The 21,568-nt window shown below is 40.5% G+C and overlaps 1 protein-coding gene across 6 annotated transcripts in view; it reads left to right on the top strand.

Annotated features, from left to right (window-relative positions):
* Positions 1-21,568, top strand: part of RGSL1 (regulator of G protein signaling like 1) — a 144,448-nt gene that overhangs the window by 73,510 nt on the left and 49,370 nt on the right. For 5 of the 6 annotated variants that reach the window (XR_010340481.1, XM_064370852.1, XM_064370856.1 and 2 more), the window contains 7 exons: positions 1,038-1,167; positions 1,859-1,963; positions 2,944-3,105; positions 4,077-5,044; positions 12,616-12,678; positions 13,093-13,315; positions 16,471-16,578. Coding sequence is in view for 5 of the 6 variants with exons in the window: in XM_064370852.1 (XP_064226922.1) it covers positions 1,038-1,167; positions 1,859-1,963; positions 2,944-3,105; positions 4,077-5,044; positions 12,616-12,678; positions 13,093-13,315; positions 16,471-16,578 (1,759 nt within the window). In the remaining variant the exon portion in view is untranslated. The remainder of the gene's footprint in view (positions 1-1,037; positions 1,168-1,858; positions 1,964-2,943; positions 3,106-4,076; positions 5,045-12,615; positions 12,679-13,092; positions 13,316-16,470; positions 16,579-21,568) is intronic. The other variant, XM_064370855.1, reaches the window with a different exon arrangement.

A 21,568-nucleotide genomic window follows, 5' to 3' on the forward strand; every position in this document is an offset into this window, starting at 1 on the left:
CCTCCCAAGTACCTGGGATTACAGGCTTGCACCACCACACCCAGCTAATTTTTTGTATTTTTAGTAGAGATGGGGTTTCTCTATGTTGGTCAGATTGGTCTCAAATTACTGACCTTAGGTGATCCACCCGCCTTGGCCTCCCAAAGTGCTGGCATTACAGGCGTGAGTGGTGGCGGGCCTTCTATTCTGGCCTTCTATTCTAACTCTTATATTTAATTTCCCAAGGATAACCCTGAAAGCTGAAAAAAATTCTCCTTTCTCTGTGGCTTGATCCCTCAGGAATCCATCCCGTATTCTAAATGACACTATGTGTGAACCTGTTTTTGTACATGTTGTACAATTGATAGGGGGTAGGAGCTTGTTAGAAATTATGAGTGTGTTTACAAAGAAGCAAGCTGAATAGAGTTATGATCTGACACCACAGACACAAATATTTTCTGCTTTTCTTCTTTCAAGCAAGACTTAGATTTTTTTCTTTAACAACTTCAGGAATAAGAAAGAATTTTTTTCGTGAAAGATCATGATTTTATTTTCTACTGATCCATTTACTTCTTTGCAAGTCTCTGCTCCTCTTTGATACTTCTCTTTTTTAAGTCCAGGTTCCAGGTTTATAGAAATTATTATTATTATTATTATTATCATCATTTTTTGAGACAGAGTCTCACTCTGTTGCCAGGCGCCAGGCTGGAGTGCAGTGGCACAATCTCTGCTCACTGCAACCTCCGCCTCCTGGGTTCAAGCAATTCTCCTGCGTCAGCCTCCCGAGTAGTTGGGACCACAGGTGCGTGCCACCACGTCCAGTTAGTTTTTGTATTTTTAGTAGAGACAGGGTTTCACCATGTTGACCAGGATGGTCTTGATCTCTTGACCTCGTGATCCGCCCGCCTCGGCCTCCCAGAAATTATTTTTAATCAACACACCTCTCCTTTGGCCAGACACTGCAAGTGTGAGGCGATTAGCTGCCCCTTACTAAGTTGTATTTCTTAGCAGTTCAGTTTCATTTAGTTTTTTTTGTTTCTATTTTGCTTTGACTCTAGATTGCCAAATACAAAGGATTATTGACCTGGTTGGAAAAATACCGATTACCTTTCTTCTGTAAAACAAACTTGTGTTTCCATTACATTCTCTGTCAGGAGCTCATCAGTTTCATTAAGTCCCCAGAAGGAGGTAAGCATTGGTATGCATGTCTGTTTGTGTATGTGTGGAGAAATATAGGAAGTCACACTTCATAATAATCTTATGACTGTCAGTACTCTAGTAAGATACAAATATTGGCTGAATTTATAGATATGTGCATAGCCCAGCTCATGGTATGGCAGTAGGTAAAACCTTAGCCTAAAAAATTGGTATCTACAGAAATATGCAGGAATCAGATGGACTGAGCCATTTATCTCACCATAACCAGAAATGAGAAACTTAATGGTGGCTGCAGAACATAGTAAAATTGCCTAATCTAAAATCAAACAGATTTCACCACCTTCATTACTACCATCTGGCTTAAGCCACCATAATTTCTCACCTAGTTAATAAAATCTTGTCTTAATTAGTCTCTTTGCTTTTACTCTTGCTCTCTTGCTCATAGAAGCCAGAGTGAGCCTCTTAAAATGTAATTGGTGGTGGTGCTGGTTGGAGGGTGTTTTTGAGCTGTGAATTGTGTGATGCTTGTGGGTCCCTGTCATGAACCTTAACACGTGTTACCAAATGGTCTGATGCCTAGCTTCAAAAGCACATGATCTGGACCCTATTCACCTAAGTGGGCACAATTTGTCTTCACCACACTAAACAAATGAGGGTCTGGCTGGGAGAGGGGCTAGGGGAAGAGTTCATTCTCTCTCTTATGGTGGACTTTTCCTGGCAGCCAAGATGATGAGATGGAAAAAGGCAGACCAGTGGCTACTCCAGAAATGCATTGGCGGGGTCAAAGGGATGTGGCGCTTCTGTTCCTACCTCATAGGCAGTGCAGGTGGGTTTTTGGGGTTGTTCCTGGGGTGTTCTCAAGTTCCCCTAAGCCCCAGTTATGTGTGTCTATGGTGAATATAAAAATGTTCAATACTGTGGTTTGGATAATAATCTTTGAAAACTGAGGTCTATAGTATAGGTTAAAGGAAAAGCAATTGGAATCCCTTTTACTCATTTATTCATTCATTCATTTAACAATATCGTTGAGCACCGCTATGTGGCAGCCACTGTGCTGGTAGGTTGGGTTACAAAGGTGAACAAGAGCCATAAGTCCCTTCTTCACAAAGCTGCCATTTTGGCGGGGAGACAGACGAGGAACGAGTAAACAAATCCCCATAGTGGGAGTGTTGGAAACACTGCCTCTTGTTCTGTTGGGTCCAGCTAATTGCTGGGTGCTGGGTGCTGGGAGGCTGGCAGCTGGTCCTGGCTGACACTCCAGCTCAACAACATTAAGTTTCATCCAGGCCTAAACCCTAGTTTTAAGGGTGAAATCCTGGATGTCCAGGGAGCAGGTAGGGAAGAACTAAATGGATTACATCTTTCACTTTGTCACTCAGAGTTTGGCCCTGGAAAAGTGTTCAAAAAAGGGAATGTAGTCTTTGGCATCTTTTGGCTCCAGTGTCCTTCTGCAGGCCGCTCTCAGTCCATGATCTAGAAAATGTTTTTTTTTTTCCAATCTTCATTTTTTTTTTGACAAAATTTAAATATTTCATAATCCACCCCCAGAGTCTTGCAGTTTTCCCTAGTAATGGTTCTTCTAACACCAGCAACAAAAAGCTGAAGGATTCCCATGCATTAAGTCTCTTCTCCCCATGCCTCCCACAGTAGAACTTTTCTAGAGATGATACCTTGAACCAATTACCAGGAATGATGATTGATGCAGTGGAACAGGCTGGTGGGGGATGTCAGCTGATTCACCCAGATGCAACCACCAAAGAGGCAAAATAAGGGTACAGCTCTGTGCCTCTTCTGTCTCATCTGTAGGTGAAGAACTGGTGGATTTCTGGATTCTTGCTGAGAAGATCCTGAGCATAGATGAGATGGACCTGGAAGTGAGAGACCACTACCTGTCCCTCCTCCTCGTGCTGAGGGCCACTCATCTGCAGGAGGGCTCCAGGGTAGTAACCCTCTGCAACATGAACATCAGTAAGAATTATAAAGCATATTCTTGGGGAATGCAACGAAAAAAGAAATCCAGTGTCTGAGAATTCTTTGCAGGAAACCCCACCTTCTCTCCATCTTCTATGTATGAGAGATGCTAGTGGCAACCCCAGCCCCTAACCAGGAAAGTATTGAAAGACACCAGTTGTCCTTAAGCTAGTACTTGCCTCTTTCAAACCCACCAATGAAGGCTGGCTGGAAGGGAGGGAGGAGGAATTGGGGCAGGATACTTGAAAAGCACCTGTAACATTTGAGCCTACATACTTTTGTAATTTTATTTTTTTAATTGGGATTCTCTAGAAGAAACTTCAGCCCACTGGCCAAATGCAGTATATGTGGCCTGTGAGCTAAGATTGTTTTTACATTTTCACAGGGCTTTAAAAAAAAAAAGAAGGAAATATGTGGTTTACAAAGCCAAAATATTTACCATCTGGCCCTTTACATAAAAAGTTTGCCAACTCCTTCTCTAGAATGCAAGATTTATTTATATTTGTTTGTTGATTAAATGAGGAGGCGTTCCTAACTCAAATACAAATGTGTTCCAAGAGATGCGCTGTTTGGGATTAGTCACACTCCTCTCTATTCCCATAGTTGATTGAGAATTGATGGCATTAAAATCAGAGCTAGTGCTACTTATCCAGCCCTAAATTGTTCATCAAAAATCCTGTTCAATGTAGATGTCTCTTATTCTTAAACATTTTTCTTGTGCTTTTGCTTTTCTTTAAAATAACATTTAATAGTCTAAAAAGTAATCCCATAACATGGCTTGGGAAAGAAGATAAAGGGATCACTGTGTGCTGAGAAAACCATAAAAATGTGTCGACTATATATTTTAACTATTCATACTCTGGGATTGTGTGAGGAACTAATCAAATGCTCTACACAAAGACATTTGAAAACCTCTCCAACATCATCTTCACTGCCATCATCACATCATTTTTCTGTATTATTTCCAGAGTCCCTCCTGAACCTCTCCATCTGGCATCCCAACCAGTCAACCACTAGGAGGGAGATCCTGAGCCACATGCAGAAAGTGGCTCTGTTCAAACTCCAGAGCTACTGGCTTCCCAACTTTTACACCCACGCCAAGATGACTATGACCAAGGAGGAAGCATGCCATGGTCTTATGCAGGAGTATGAGACTCAATTATACAGCGTTTGCTACACCCACGTAGGGGGGCTTCCTCTGAACATGAGCATCAAGAAGTGCCGCCACTTTCAGAAGCAGTACTCGTGCAGGAAAGCCAAGAGGAAGATGTGGCAATTGGTACATCCTGACTCTTGGTCTCTGGAAATGGACATCAAGCCAGATACTATCTGTATGCCCCTACAGGAGACACGTTCTCAAGAGAAGGTGGTTATACAAATGCCTTCCCTGAAAATGTCTTCTTCAAAGGAAACAAGAATCAGTTCCCTGGAAAAGGATATGCGTTATGCAAAAACATCCAGCATGAAGAATAAAGCCAACAGCCACCTTCACATGGAGGGTCTCTTTGAGTCAAAGGTCTCTACCCACCTGAGGACTGTCACCCCCATCGTCAACCCCTCCTTCAAGATGACAATTCAGAAGGCCATCAAGCAAGGCTTCTCCTTAGGATACACCCACTTGGCCTTGTGTGCTGATGCCTATGCAGGGAACCCTTTCCGGGACCACCTGAAGAAGCTGAATTTGAAAGTGGAGACCCAACTTCTTGACCTCTGGCAGGACCTGCACCATTTCCTCAGTGTCCTTGTGAATAACAAGAAGAATGAGAATACAATCTTTCGTCACTTACTGGGTGACAGAATCTGCGAGCTCCACCTGAATGAGCAGATTGGTCCATGCTTACCACTCAAGTCCCAAACCATTCAGGGCCTGAAGGAACTCTTGCCTTCTGGAGATGTGATCCCCTGGATTTTCAAAGCCCAGAAGGAGATTTGCGAGGTAGGCCTTGCCTCACAGAAATGAGTTCATATCTGGCAAGTTAGGTCAAAACTGACTAAAAATCCCATCTGGTCATCTATACTAAGTTAATTCTATAATTACCCACATACAGCCTCATATATTGAAGAGTTGGTTGATCTCTTAAGGCAGGGGTCCCCAGGCCCTGGGCTGCAGATCTGTACAGCCCCCAGCCTGTTAGGAACTGGGCCTCACAGCAGAAGGTAAGCAGAGGGTGAGCAAGCATTACTACCTGAGCTCCATCTTCTCTCAGATCAGTGGTAGCATTTGAGCGCAAACAGTATTGTGAACTGTGCGTGTAAGGGCTCTGGGTCACATGCTTCTTGTGAGAATCTAATGCCTGATTATGTGAGGTGGAACAGTTGCATCCCAAAATCATCTCCCCAGCCCCCAGTTCATGGAAAAGTTGTTTTCCCAAAACTGGTCCCTGGTACCAAAAGGTTGGGGACCACTGTCTTAAGGCACAAATTTTGCAACTTCCCCCAAATCAGCCAAAAACTCTAAAGTAAAATGGAGGTGGGGAGTGGTTGATATCCATTCCTTCTTCACCTTACTTTTATATGAAGCCTCCGCAAACCATGAACCTCAGAGTGTTCCATGAGGAAAGTTTTTAATTTCTGTTATGAACATTATGTATTGAAAAGCAAGCTCCCTTTACTAGACCAGCCATCAAGGAAATGTTCAGTTAAGATGAATTTATTTTCATCTCAAAACATTAAATAAAAGCAAGGGAATATTCTGAAGACTCACAGGAAGGGAAGCCCATCACGTAGCTATTGTATCATCAAGTTCTTAGCAGAAGGCAAATGGCAAATTCAAGTTAGGTAACAGATGAGAGAAAAATAAGAGGGACTACTCACAAAGGAATGGGTGGTGCAATAGGGAAACCACAGGGATAGTATAACAGCACAAGGTCAGTGGGCAGGGCTCCTTTATCATTCCTAGGTATGAAGAACTGAGGACAGGAAGCAATTACTAGAACCAGGAGAGAAAGAGCCATATGGAGTGGGACACTTAATTGGCAGAAGCTGTAATCGTCAGTTGAGGGATGAAACTAATTCACAGTGATCTAGGTTGGAGGCATTGGAGAAATAGATACCCCAAGGTTACTCTGCTCCTGCTTTCCCATCTCCTGCCAGGACACCTCATCTGATAAACCCAAACAGGGGACAAGGGAACTGATTGATGTGGCTTATACAGGTTAATCTTCCAAGGCACAAACAGGGTGAAGAAGAGTAGATGGTAGATCTGGAGGAGCAAATGGATAAAAGCATCAGATTATTTAGTGCATTATAACGTATTTACCTTGTAAAGCACATTCACACACATTGTCTCCTTTACGCTTCTTAGCACTCCCAAGAGGCAGACAGAGTAGCATTGTTGCTTCTCTAGTACAGATAGGGGAAGTGAGTCACACAGAGAGTAAGCGAATTATCCCAAAGCCATGTAGCTAGCTAGTAGATAATCCAAGATCAGAATCCTGGAGTTTTTGGCTCTAAGTCTAGCATGATTTCCAGTATCTCATAATTATCCAGAGTTGTATAGTGAGGTAGTGTCAGAACAGATCAGTCTAGTGGATCCACAGCCAAAGTGCTCCTTTGCTAAAGTTTTGATTAATTAAAGCCCAGAGGTCTCTGCATTTTGTGGAGGCATTTTAGGACAGAGATTCAGACAGGGATTGTGCTTCTTGGATCAGCAGAACCTCACAGCAAATACTTTTGCCTGGGGCTTGGAGGAAAGATACTGAAGATATTTGTACATAGGGAAGACTGGCCTATAACAGTTACTCAGACTAAACATTTTTATATCATTCTTGACTCCCCTCTTTGTCTTACACCCATGTCTAGTCTGTTGGCAAACCCTGTTGGCACTACCTTAAGAAATCCAGAGTGACCACTCCTTTCCACACTTGTTACAACCACTCCCACCCACCCCCTGTCCTCTTACCTGTAATATTGCAGTGGTCTTCTCACTGATGCCTCTGTGTCTATCCTGCCCCTCATCAACTCATTTCCATACCAACCACAGTGATTCTGTCAAAACATAGTGTAATTTAACAGGAAATGAGTGAGAACCATGAAAACAGATGGCTGTCTCAATGAAGCAATTTTCCTTTCAGTAAAATCCAAAGTCCCTAATAAATCTAGCAAGGCCCTACATGATATGCACTCCACCTCTCCTCTCTGGCTTCATCTACTATTCCACCCCCACCGCATGCTCATCACCCACTATGCCAGGCACACTGCCAGCTTGGCTGTGCTGTGTAACATACGGGTACCTGCATGGCTTAGTCTCTCACTCCCTCAGGTCTCCATTAAAGAGTCGCCTTTTCAGTGAGGACTTCCTTGGTCATTTGATGTAAAATTTCAAGCACACTCCCATTTTATTTTTCTCCTTAGCACATATCACCAAATACATCCATACTCAGGTGATATCAGCAATATGGTGAAATAGGAGGTCCCCAGCTTTTGTTCACCCATAGAAACATGGACTTGCCAACAATCCACAGACAAAAGTGCCTTTTGATGAGCTTTGAGACCCAAGTTGGAGGCTGCACCACCCCAGCGGAGTTCAAGATCAAGGAAAGCTGCTTTGAAAAGGCAGTCTCATGCCTCCAGTAGCAGCCTTGTCAATCAGGATTATGAGCCTCATCTCCTGTGGACTCAGCTCCAGAATCATTTGTCCATAATTTTGCCACCAGACGTACCCTCCTATGGTCCTAGTAGAAACTATGTCTGCCTAAAACCTTGTTAAAAGGCCTAATGCCTTTGGGTCTCATTTGACATGGAAGCAGCCCTGTGGCCCAGCTCCACGTTGTTCAACCGCAGTCACAGAGGAAATACCTGCCCAGAGATCCAGCAGGAACCACACCCTGATAACAGGCCTGCTGACCCCAGACCTGATGACAGACTCAGAGGCAGCCCTGTCCACCCACAGACCTAGAGACAGCCACATTCAATGGGTTTTTCACACTGCTAGCAGCTGCAGCTTTATCCTTTACTGCCTGTGGACTCAGCTGTAACCCAAACCACCTGCAGACCTTGAGGCAGCTCCACAGCCTTTGAACCAGGCTCTAGCTCCATCTGCCTACAGGTACAGCTCCAGCTCTGACCACCCATAGACACAATGATCTTACTCATGGGAGCCAACAATAGGTTTGCTTATAAATATCACCAGCTAACCAGCCCAGAATCTCTGACTGGCTAATTGGCAAAGGCCTTTATGTGTGTGCCAAAACCAGCCTGTGAAGACTGGAAGAGGTGACTGTTCCTTCAAGTGTACACACACCAATGCAAGGGTACAAGGGTCATGAAAAATCAGGCACATGTAATATCAGCAAAGGAAATTAATAACATTTCACTATCTGACCCTTAAGAAATGGAGGTTCATAAACTGCTTGACCAAATAATTCAAAATAACATGTTTTTTAAAATGTTTTTACTTTTTCTTTTTATAAAGGATTTCCAAACTGTTCAACAAAATAATCCTCTTTTTTAAGAGACAAGGTCTCACTCTGTCACCCAGGCTGGAATGCAGTGGCATGACCATAGCTCGCTGCAGCCTCAAACTCCTGGCCTTAAGCTATATTCTCCCACCTTGGCTTCCCAAAGTGCTGGTATTACAGGAGTGAGCCACCATGCCCAGCCAAAATAATCATCTTAGAGAAGCTCAATAAGTGATATGAAAACACAGATAAACAACTGAACAAAATCAGAAAAAAATGCATCAATAAAATTAGAAGTTTAATAAAAAATAAGAAACATAATAAAAGAGCCAAACACAAATCCTGAAGCTGACAAATTTCATGACTAAACTGAAAAAAATTGATAAAGAGCTTCAACAGCAGACTTGATTAGGCTTCAAAGGCTTAAAGCAATTGAAGTTGTTATTAGCTTAAAACACATAAGCAGAAGAAAGAAATGAACTCAAAGACAGGTCATTTGAGAAATAAAAAGATTAAAAAACACCAAAGAAAGCCTATAGGACTTATGGGACACCATCAAGTGAACCAATATACACATAGACATCTCAGAAGGAGAAGAGAGAGAAAATGGGATAGAAAGTTTATTTAAAAAAATAATGGCTAGAAACTTCACAAATCTGAGGGAAATGGACACCTAGATTTCTGAAACTCAAAGATCTCCAAATAGGCTGAACCTAAAGAGTCTCAGACTTAGACAGATTAGAAATAAATTATTAAAAGTCAAAGACAAAGAATTTTGAAAGATGTAAGGGAAAAGTGACTTTTAATACACAAGGGAGCCTTGAAAAGACTATCAGCAGATTCCTCAGCAGAAACCCTATAGTCTGGAAGACAGTGGGATGATATATTCAATATGCTGAAAGAAAGAAAAGGAAAACTGCCAATTAAGAATTCTTTACCCAGAGAAATTATCCTCTGAGAGTGAAGAAGTAAAAAAAAAACAACTTTCCCAAACAAAATCTCAGTTTGTCACCACTACAAAAAATACTGCCTTACAAAAAGTACTAAAGGAACTTCAAAAATGAGGTGAAATTAAAAGGTGCTAAATAACAACAAAAAAGCACATGAAAGTATAAATATGACTGCTAAAAGTAGATATAATGACAAACACATAGTATTGTAATGTGATGAAGGTATATAAATCACTTTTAACACTAGTATTAAATTAAGGCAAGGTTGTAAGAATAATTATAATCACAGAAATTAGTTAATGAAAACAAAATATATAAAAAGGTAAAAGCTGACATCAAGACATCAATTATGTAAACAGTAGCAAGTGGGGAGAAAAGTGCAGAATTTTGTATGCAGTTGAAGTTGTCAGCTTAAAGCAATTGAAGTTGTTATCAGCTTAAAACAGATTTATGACTATAAAACGTTTAATGCGAGGTTCATGGTAACCACAAAAAATGTACAGTAGATACCTAAAAGATAAAAAGAAAATAAAGCATATCACTACCAAAAAAAATAAAATAAATCACAAAGGAAGGACAGCAATAGAGAAAGAGAGGGAAGAAGATAACTACAAAACAGACAGAAAACAATTTACGAAATGGCAACAGTAAGTCTACCTAACAATAATTACTTCAAGTGTAAATCATTTTAACTCCCCAGTGAAAAGCCATTGAGTAGATAAAATGTATAGTAACACAAGACCCAACAATACAAGAGACTCATGATAGATTTAAGAACACAGATAGGCTGAAAGTGAAAGGTTGAAGAAAGATATTTTATGGCAGTGGTAACCCAAAGAAAGTATATGTGGCTATACTAGATCAGATAAGATAGAATTTAAGTCAAAAGCTGTCACAAAAGTCAATGGAGGTTATTATATAATGACAAGGGGTCAATTTAATAGGAAGATGTAGCAATTATAAGTACGTATGCATCCAACATCATCATCTAAATATATAAAGCAAACATTGACAGATCTGAAGGAAGAACTTAATCTTCTATTATTATCGTGTTGCTTTAATAGAAGACTTCAACACCCCACTCTTCATAATGGATACATTACACAGACAGAAAATTAACAAAGAAACAGCAGAACTGAACAACCTCATAAGTCACTGACCTAACAGTCATATACAGAACTTTCTACTCAACAGCAACAGAATAATTACTCTTCCCAGGTGGACATGAATATTCTCCGGAATAGATCATGTGCTAGGTCACAAAAAGGTCTTAACAAATTTAAGATTAAAAACATTCTGTAGCCAGATGTGGTGGCACAGGTTTGTAGTCCTAACTGCTTGGGAGGCTGAGGTGGGAGGATCACTTAAGTCCAAGAGTTCAAGGTTATAGTGACCTGTGATCACACCACTTCACTCCAGCCTGGGTGAAAGAATGAGACCTTGTCTCTAAAATAATAAAATGAAATAATATTACAAATACTTTTTAATCAAGTACAATAGAATGAAACTAGAAATCAAGAATAGAAAATGGGAAAATTTATAAAAACATAGAATTAAACTACATATTTTGAAACAACTAACGGCTCAAAAAAATCAAAAAGGGCATTCAAAAATACTTCAGATAAATGAAAATAAAAACAACATACCAAAACGTATGGGATACAGCAAAAGCAGTACTAAGTTGGATACTTATAGCAATAAATCCTATCTTAAAAAGAAAGATCTCAAATAAACCACTTAACTTTACACCTTACAGAACCAGAAAAAGAGAAGTAAACCGAAACTTATCAGAAGGAAAAAGAGGATAAAGATTAGAGAAGAAATACATGAAATGAAGAATAGCCACGGCACCTGGCCTGAGTCATAAATCTTTTAAACTAAAAGGGATGTTAATAGGATATTCATTTCACACATGCTTGTTTATTACTCATATTTAATATATATTTACAGTTTATTTGTTAATGAGTAACATTATATTACATATTGTTCAGATTCAATCATTGAACTGAATTGTCTCAGGAATATACTTCACTCAAGTTTCCCAGGAGCCAAGGAGATTTGTTAAAACTACTAAAATTTATATCCCTAAACTCACCTTTTGGCTGCATGATGGAGGCAGTTGGCAGAGATAATCTTACATTCTTAAAAATCACCATCAATTCATTGCCTACAAAATAATCCCCAGATTACTCAGCAAAGCATTCAATTCCCTCATATATAATTCCAACGCTTCCTTGCTTCCTCTCCTGCCACTTCCCCATTCCTGAGTTCTTCACATGAATGCTACATTTCAGCGCACACTGGAGTCTCATCATTCCCAAACATCTTCTTTCCCATCTCCATGCCTTTGCTTAAGCTCTTTCTACTGGCTGGGCTGATCTTTACTCAACTTGCCTATGGTGAGTTCCTACTTATCCTGCAAGGTGCACATTAGAGTAAACCTCTTTACCTTTATGAATTCTTCCTGGATTTCCCTGACTGAATCAGAAGCTTTGTTAATACCTCTATGAGAGCATGTGTTATGTTGCCATTCATGCTGGAAGTTGAGCTCCTTGTAACAACACTTGCAGCTTGCTGATCTCAATATTGCCAGCAATTCGTAAAGTGCCCGACACATAGGGGGCACTCATAAAGCACTTGTCACGTGAATGAATGAATGAATGAATGAATCAAACTAAGAGTATATCTAGCTAAGCACTAACTCATAGGTTTTGTTGTTGTGTGTGTGTTTTTGTTTTAATGTAATAAAATGTTCTTCACAAAAGGGTAAGGTCTTCAAGTGGGAGATATGAGTAGGTACACCAAAGAGAAATGCTTGGTTTTCAGGGCTATTTTGAGAAAAAAATAAGATATTACTTTGGAAAAGAATGAAATAATATGCAGATGTTAAGTAATGGTTCTCTAAATTATTTATCATCTCTCTTCTTAAATAAATATTTAGTACTCTGAGACTTAGAGAAAAGCTGTGGTAGCTGCTCTATTCAGAGATAAAGGAACGCCTCCTAGTTGGTCATAGCTAATGTTTGCTGTTCCATTAGATCTCCAGATTACAAAACCCAGAATCTTCAGCCTACTCTGCTCCTAGGTGAACATAAGCAGGAGAGATGCAGCAAGCGGATCATCCACCTCATAATGTGTATGCTATGTTTGGCTTTCAGATGCTCAGTCCCTGGTATGATGAATTCTTGGATGAAGAGGACTACTGGTTTCTCATTTTTACGGTAGGAAGGACTTTGGGTTGGGAAGGAATCGTGAGGATGAGGGAAGAAGAAAGAGTAATTGCTGTTTTAAAACGCTTATGTGTTTGTAAATGAAATTGTTCTTTTTCCTAGAGTCAACCAAAGATTGGTATGGTCCCTGTTGTTCTAAAGCTAAACCTCTCAAGGAAAAGGACTCGGTGCATAAGATGACTTTGAAAAAGTCACAATCATAGAAAATTTCTCCCTTATAGAAAATGAGTTTGATTAGAAGAGGGTGGGGGTTGGCATCTAAAGGAGCAATGGTTCTTAACAATGGAAACAACCTGCATAAGACCGTGTGACAGGGAGGCATGGAGCACTGAGATACTACAGAACTATTGCTTCTGGTCTAGTTCCTGTAACAAATGTGGTCTTCCCCTCACTCTCTTCTCTTAGACACAGAACAAGTTCATCAGCTCCAGACGGCATAAAAGAGAATTAATAAGCAAAGAAGAGAGCATTCTTCTTTACAAGAGGATTCAGCAGTCTTTGGAGTTAAGCCAGGCTTTGGCTGACATGAAGGAAATGGACTCTAAGCAGTGGCAAAAGATAGCTAAGGAGGACCTGAAACGAGGAGGGTCTCTCCAGGTGGAGCTGACGTCTCCAGTGTTTCTAACAGGTCAGAGCAGGTCATGTTTTTGACCTTTACATATAGGCAACTGGAAAATAATATTTAACGTTTATGGGTTATTTACTAAGTGTCAGCACTATGCAATGCAGAGATTACCTTATTTGATCATCAAAATAACCTATGAGGTAAGTACTAAGTAACTGAGGCACAGAGAAGATGTGACCTCCCCAGGGTCACAGAGTAAGTTGCAGTCAGGATTTGAATGCAGATAGACTGTAGAGCTCCTTGCTGGATCTGAGGGACCCAGATCACCCAACTTTAGCTAGTCTCTTTCTCACCAAAGCAATACCACAGCTGATGCTGAATACTTCATTTCATACATCTGATAAGCATGTTCCACCTCACCACATTTCCTCCAGAATAGGATCCAAGCGCATTTCTGTGAACGTATTTTATAGTTACCTGCTTCCCTAACATAACACACCAGCCCACCCAGGCGGCAGAGAGGTGTCATTAGGAGCAAAAGGCTTTGCTATCCCAGAAGTCTGGGGCTACACCCTTGCTGTCCTACTGACTTGTAAACTTGAGCAATGTATTTCACCTCTCTTTAAGCCCCAGTTTTCTCATCCGTAAAACAAGGATGATAACAAACTTGTACAGGTGACCTGAGATCATCTATGAATGATCTCAGGAGTTCAGTACTGTAAATGTTAGTCATTATTATTCAAATTGAGCATACTGCTTTAATTATCTATGTTGAGACAGTTGGAATACTGCATATTTCTCAAACTTTGATCCACAATAAATACGTTTGTCTTCATAATTCCTTAAACATATACTTGCATACACATGTGCATATATATATGGAAACACAAATTTCCAAATCAATACTTGCCCTTATTACATAAGATGTTGTACTCCAACATTTTTATTCTATCCTATTTCATGTCATGTAAAACCTAGCAATGTCACCATTTATTTTTTGGTATACTAATGAGTCATGACCTACACTTTGAAAAACACAGGTAAAGAGTAAGCAAAAGCTTTGAAAATTCAGTTGTACCATTCATATGTTCTGTGAGCTTGGGCAAGTTACTCCATCTCTCTGAACCTAATTTTTTCATCTATGCAGTGGAGATAATGGCCCCTAATTTATTTAGGATTAGAGGTAATAGAGTTACGTAACAAGCAGGTGCTAAGTAAATGGTACTTGTTAGATTGCGAAAGAATGTAACATCCAGCTCTTTTTTAAAACTTTAATATGCACTCTATATATAAATCAAGATGCCCTGGATACTTGCCCCTCAGAGCCATGCTTGGGCATGAATTATTTAAATCTAGCATGCACAGGCCCTCTTTTTTACCCATAGAGATTCCACCCTCTCTAAAACCTGAGGATCTTAGATTCCCAGGAATCAAGACAGAAGTAGAAAAAAGATGGCTGGTAAATTTCACCACACATATACTGGGAAATGGGCATGACTTTGGTGGCTATGGGGAACCAGGGATAGCTAGTAAGAATGTGAACCACACCTTATAGAAGCTCCTTGTCCCTCTCCAAAGCACACATCATTACTTCCTCTATCACCACTTTTTGGGAGCACAAGTCTGGCCTAATAAAGAGCCTTCTTTGCATTTGGTCAGGTCAGGGCCCTGAATCCCAGGTAGACAGGTGTCTCCAGCTGTACCCTAAACTCACAGAGTAGCAGAGTTAGAATACTCTCTCTCTTTCTTTTTTTGAGATGAGTCTTTCTCTTGTTGCCCAGGCTGGTGTGCAATGACGGTCTGCTCACTACAACTTCAGCCTCCTGGGTTCAAGCGATTCTCCTGCCTCAGCCTCCCTAGTAGCTGGGATTACAGGTGCTTGCCACAACACCTGACTAATTTTTGTATTTTAGTAAAGATGAGTTTTCACCATGTTGGCCAGGCTGGTCTCAAACTCCTGACCTCAAGCAATCTTCCTGCCTCAGCCTCCCAAAGTGCTGGGATTACAGGAGTGAGCCACCACACCTGGCCGCTATCATCTTTTATACAGGAAAACATGACTTCCAGAAAGGTGAAAAGACTTGCTCAAGGCTGCCCAGCAAGGAAGGAATTGATACAGGACTAGAAACCTGGATCCACTGCAGAAACAATCCACTGCTCTTAACACTTATGGTCAAATTCCGCTTGATTACACATGATGATGATGATGACGACATAAGAATAACTCACATTCATGGGTCCACACCCCAGTACTCTTTCTAGACTCAAATAGTATAGCTTCAGAAAGTACTGAACTGCCTAGAGAGTTCCAGGAGAACTCTGTGCATTTAGATATACTCTAAATCCCAGAACTCACATCCAAATGAGTATTTCTCCTCAGTAGGAAGTAAGGTACTACTATTCTGCTTCCATTATCCAGATCATTGGTAAAACTTCTCTTGCTATCTCAGCCTCATTGTCTCACCACATGCTGGATACAAAAAGGTATTCCCTCTCAATTCATTATGCATAACGTAAGATGATATATGCCTGGTTCTAGAAAAAAAATCCACTCCAAAGGACAATGATTTGCAACTATTAATAATATTCAGATATGTAAGTTAATTCTGAAAGTTATTCCCAAAGTCAGAGCTGAGAAAGGGAAAACATAGCATAGCATGTTCTTTGCCATTTCTTGTTCTTAGGTTCTTCAAATTGTTTTGATTTGTAGGTGTGGAGTCACGTCTTTAATCCCAATATTTGGGAGGCCAAGGCAGGAGTATCACTAGAACCTAGGAGTTCAAGACCATCCTGGGCAATACGGCAAAACCCCATCTGTGCAAAAAACAAAAAAACAAATACATTTGCTACTCAACCCCTCAACAGATGGATGCTTTGAAGGAGTCACCATTCATTTGTATGAGTTACTTTTCAAACATAAATTAAAAATTGGTAGCTCTTTCAAGTCATACCTTGGCTACCCCCAGGCAAATAATCTCCATAGGTCAGTTTTCCCTAAAAAGGAGAGGATCTTCTTATTCTGGAAGGGAGAGGAGGCTTATTCCCTTGTTTATAATTTAGCTTAGAGAATTTGTATTATTTCTGCAAGCATCCCATTTAAACATTTTCGGCCTCTTTAAATAACATTTTAAAGGCAATACCTTCAACAAAAGTATATGAATCTTTGAACATAGACTTTGGACAAGCAGACTGTATCTCTGTTTTTCCTTACTTCACAGACATAACTAAAATGTCCTTTGAGGAGCTCTGCTACAAGAATCCAAAGATGGCCATAGAGAAGATCAGTGATGACTACAAAATATACTGTGAGAAAGCACCTAAAAGCGGCAAGTGTTTAAAATCAGGGATAGACGAGGCAACTCGTTTTTTCAAATCTAAGAGAAAATCTCTAAACTTAAGGAACAAAAGCCAAAAGAGGAACCATGCTTTGTTGGGAATGAAGAGGCGGTTGGGGGTAATGACTATGTCTTTTTTCTCCTACAAAGCCGTAGAAGGACATCATGAAAGTAAGATGTAATTCTAAATGAACAAAGTGATGATGGTTAAGGTGGTTCATTTCTACTTTCTTATCTAGTTATCACTCTGGGGTTTTAAATAATGTGGATTCATCTCTGTCAAGTTACCCAGAGGCTGAGATTTGTGAAGGGGGGTTTGTCGCCTTGGGAATAATACCTATAAGAGAGTGAGGAAGGCAGGACTGGGCAGAGATACTCAACTGTGAGGCAATCACAACAGGCCTCAGCAGATGCCATAAGAAACTGTGTTGCTAGGATGGCCCTTCAGAGTTGTCCCTCAATGAGGTAAGAAATTTAATGTGGGCTTTAGGTCTTCCACATTGATCTACAGGAGATGTGAATGCCCCTGGGAGGATATAACCTAGGGTTTATAGCCAGGAAGTTTCCTTTGGCTGAAGCAGCTCTCAGAAGGGCCCTCATCTCTGGGTCATCAGCAGCCAACACTCAGGCTATCTAGGGAAACCAGTGCTTTGGCCCTGAAGGGAGGTTCTAGATAGTACCCAGTACCACCCACTACTGTCTATTTGCTTTGTATAGGAATTTCACCTCACCTTGGAGTAGCTCCTCCAGGAATCTGACGGTTTCTTGTCCTGGGAAATGTATTTGAGAAAGCCTGGCTCACATTACTCTTTAATACTCTTCTTCCTCTCCTGCTCCCCATCCTAGATTTATTTTATGCTCAGCTAGTACCTCTGTTGGTCTTGGGGTCTTACTAAACTCTCATCTCTGAGATATCTGAGCCACTGGTCATCATGACTTCTCAGGCTGTGGCTGCTCCACTTGTCAGCTTATCATACACACTGGGCTAGGGAATACGAAGAGTGGCAAGTGAATTCTCCACTATCCCTGCTATGTTACATGATCTTAACTATTAGGATCAATTACCCTATCAATACAGTGACTCTTTTGCTTGCCTGCTGGCTTCTTGGCATAAGGAGCTTAAAGCAATTGAATACTGACTATTTCCTTTAGTAGAAGCATTCTGCCTCCAGGAACTAGGGTATCTAGATTCGTACTGTCCAGTACAGGAGCCACTAGCCCCATGTGGCCACTGAGCACTTGAAATGTGACTGGTACACGTAGGTAAGTAAAAAACATTATTAAAATGAATTTCACCCTTTGCTTTTTGGCTTTTTCAATGTGATCACTGGAAAATTTTAAATTATATATGTGGCTCACATGGTACTTTTATTGGACAGCACTGGTCTAGACCTATAGGTATAAAGATGACAAATTTCCCTAAGTCAGTCACTGATACTGGTGTTAAATTGAACACTGCTTTCTTTCTTTGGTACCTGGACCCATATGTTCTACCACTGAAGACACACTTTATAGTGGTCTTTGATTTATCCTGGAGGATGATGCCTCATTTTCCCAAGGTATCATCATTCTCCCCCAGCATTCTGGTAGCTCCAAGCTGCTGTCACAGCTATGCCTTCTAAAAGTGGCTCCATCACTCTATCAAGCCAGCAGCTCTCAAAGGAAATAGAACTAGTAGATCTCATCTTCATGGAACCCATTGACCATTGTCACACCTCTTTTGCTATAAAGTGTATCCCTTGGTCAGAGGCAATGTTATGGGAGATCCCACTGAGGGATCAATCATTTTTAAGCCCCCAGATGGTGATGCCGTCTGAGACCTTGCAGGTAAGATACATATTAGTTCCAGTCATAATGAGTTGCTGTTCCTTCCAGAGTAGAAGGGGTTCAGTGTAATCAGTTTGTCACCAAGTGGCTGGATTTTATTAGGGATATTAATATATTGGGGGTTCTGCATTTGTCTCTGTTGCCAGCAACTTAAGTGTTTGGTGTGCAAACATGGGGCACATGCTGTTGGTCTGTACATAGCCTCCAACACTGTGCCAGCACTGGAGTGGCTTATGACAGAGATTTGCTGGCATCACCTGTCAGGGTGTCATTTTGTCTACTTGGTTGTTTAGTGCCTCTTTCATGGTAGTTGTTCTTTGGTGGGCCTTAAGATACAATACGAAGATCTTCACACGTCATGCTTATTCTCACAGATCCATCCACATGTATATTCCCACACCTTTTTGTCCTTCTAGCTCCTGGCTTACCAGCCAAGCCATTCATCACTGCCTAAGAGTACATATATATTCTTACCTTGGGCTACTTCTCTTTCCACACAAACAAATGCACAGGTGCACTGCCCATAGTTCTGCTCATGGGGTTTTTCTCTCCCCATCATCTTTCAGGATCACCACCAAGAGGGGCTTCAGTTACATATTTTTCACCAACATATTGAGATGGTCCATTCATGAAACAGGTTCGATTTTTTTCCTCTTCTGTCAGTTGGTCATCAGTGTGACCGTCAGCTGGTCATCAATGTGAACAACCATAGACGTGATGACAGCAAAGTGGCAGTGCCACAGTGGTAATGACATGGGTGTCTGGGTCACCTGCTTGGGTAGTTTCTTATACTTTCTGACCTGCCTCATGCCTGATTCCAGATGTACCATTTCCATTTTATGATGGATTACTGTTGGGCCAGCTATGACTTGGTGGTCTTGAGTAACCCACCTTATGATGGTATATTAGTCTATTCTCACATTGCTATAAAGAAATACTTGAATATTCACCATGGAATACTATGCAGCCATAAAAATGATGAGTTTGTGTCCTTTGTAGGGACATGGATGAATCTGGAAACCATCATTCTCAGCAACTGACACAAGAACAGAAAATCAAACACCACGTGTTCTCACTCATAGGCGGTTGATGAACAATGAGAACACATGGACACAGGGAGGGGAGCATCACACACTGGGGTCTGTTGGGGGGGCAAGGAGGGACAGCAGGGGGGTGGGGAGGTCGGGGAGGGATAGATAATTTGGGGAAAAATGCCAGATGTAGGTGACGGGGGGATGGAGGCAGCAAACCACATTGCCATGTGTGTACCTATGCAACAGTCCTGCATGATCTGCACATGTACCCCAGAACCTAAAGTACAATTTAAAAAAATTTTTTTAAATAAAAAAAAGAAATACTTGAGACTGGGTAATTTATAAAGAAAAGATATTTTGATTTGGCTCATAGTTCCACAGGGTATACGAGAAGCATAATGCTGTCATCTGCTTGACTTCTGGGGAGGCCTCAGAAAATTTACAGTCATGACAGAAGGTGAAGGGGGAGCCAGAACTTCACGTGGTTGGAGCCAGAGGAAGAAAGGGGGAGGTACCACACACTTAACCATATATATGGTTAAGTGTGTAACCATATATATACACACACACATATGTACATATATATACACATATATGTACACACATATATATGCATATATACACATACATATACACACACACACACACATATATATATATTCTGAAAATAACAACTAATTTATAGGAAAAAAAGTACAGGAAAAGAATCCTTTATTGAACCACTTGAGAGTAGCTGTCAACCCAATGCCCCATCATCCTCAAATAATTCAGTGTATATTTTCCACAAGCAAGGACATTCTCTCACAAAGTCACAATACAATGATCAGAATCAGGAAATTAACACTGATACATTACTACCACTTAATTTTTAGACCAAATTCAAGATATACTGAATGTCACCTTACTCAGATTTTCTTTGACTTTTACATCCTTGACACTTTTGAAGATTTCAAGTCTATTTTTACAGATGTCCTTTCATTTCTGTTTGATGTTTTCTCATGATTAGATTCAGGTTATGCATTCAGGCTACTCAGAAATATCATTGCAGTTCTTTTCACTGCACCAGTGGTGCACAATTTTGCTTTGTTCCATTACTAATGATGTTCCCACCCATCTTTTTGTAGAAATGGGGTTTCACTATGTTCTCCAGGCTGTTCTTGAACTCCTGGCCTCAAGAGATCATCTCACCTTGGCCTCCCAGAGCACTGGGATTATAGGCATTTATCTTGCCTTTGATTATTTGGTTAATGTGTCACCTGCCAGGATTCTTTACTATAAATTTAATATTTTTTCCTTTCATGATTAATAAATATTATGGGGTGTTGGGGTCACTACTTGCAGGGGTGTATCCTGTAGACTTTGACTTAATGACGGATGAATAAAGTATACTGACAAACAGATATGCTTTGCTAGTTTGACTCAGTGTGTCTGTGCAGCTTACAGACTCCTTGGAGAGTGCTGTAAACAGTTGCAACTGCTGGCCTTTATTAGCTAGTGAGACTCACATTTATTCAGTAAAGTTTAATTGACAAAGGCTTGAGTCAACACCACTAGAGGTTAAATATAAAAGGACAGGTTCTGATGCTTAAAGCAAACACTATTAGTGGGTAATATCTTTGGTAGACATCCTCCTGAGAGGGCTATCTGGCTCAAAGATTAGTTTTAAGACTGCATAAATAAACAAGTTAGTTAGGTAAACTACTCACATTCTTTTGTATTTGTGCCTTAATCTCTCTGGCTCCTGCAAAGAGATTCCGGCTGCCTTCAGCTAAGAACTATAGAAAAAACTTTTGGACTTTCTAAAAGGGTTTGAGACAATATTCTGCAACTTTCTTTAATATTTTTCCTTTAATATTTTTGCTACTACCTTAAGTGAATCTTCACAATGGGGGGTGTACTTTGAAATTTTGTAAATATTTCATTCTTACACTTTAATTAATTTATATCTGTATGAACTCATTTTTTTAATTCAGTGGGTTATAATTCATTACTATTATTATTTTAGTGCTCAAATTTTCCCTAGTTTGTTAAGTGGCACCCATTTCAAGCTGGCTTTTGTCTCCCTTTGAAATGTCTGTTGAGCATGTTCTTGCTTTCTTGTATATGTCTCCCAGGTGCAT

This window comes from Aotus nancymaae, unplaced genomic scaffold (genome assembly GCF_030222135.1).
Source record: "Aotus nancymaae isolate 86718 unplaced genomic scaffold, 86718_ANA_hifiasm-v0.15.2.pri h1tg000108l, whole genome shotgun sequence".
Classification (NCBI taxonomy): domain Eukaryota; kingdom Metazoa; phylum Chordata; class Mammalia; order Primates; family Aotidae; genus Aotus; species Aotus nancymaae.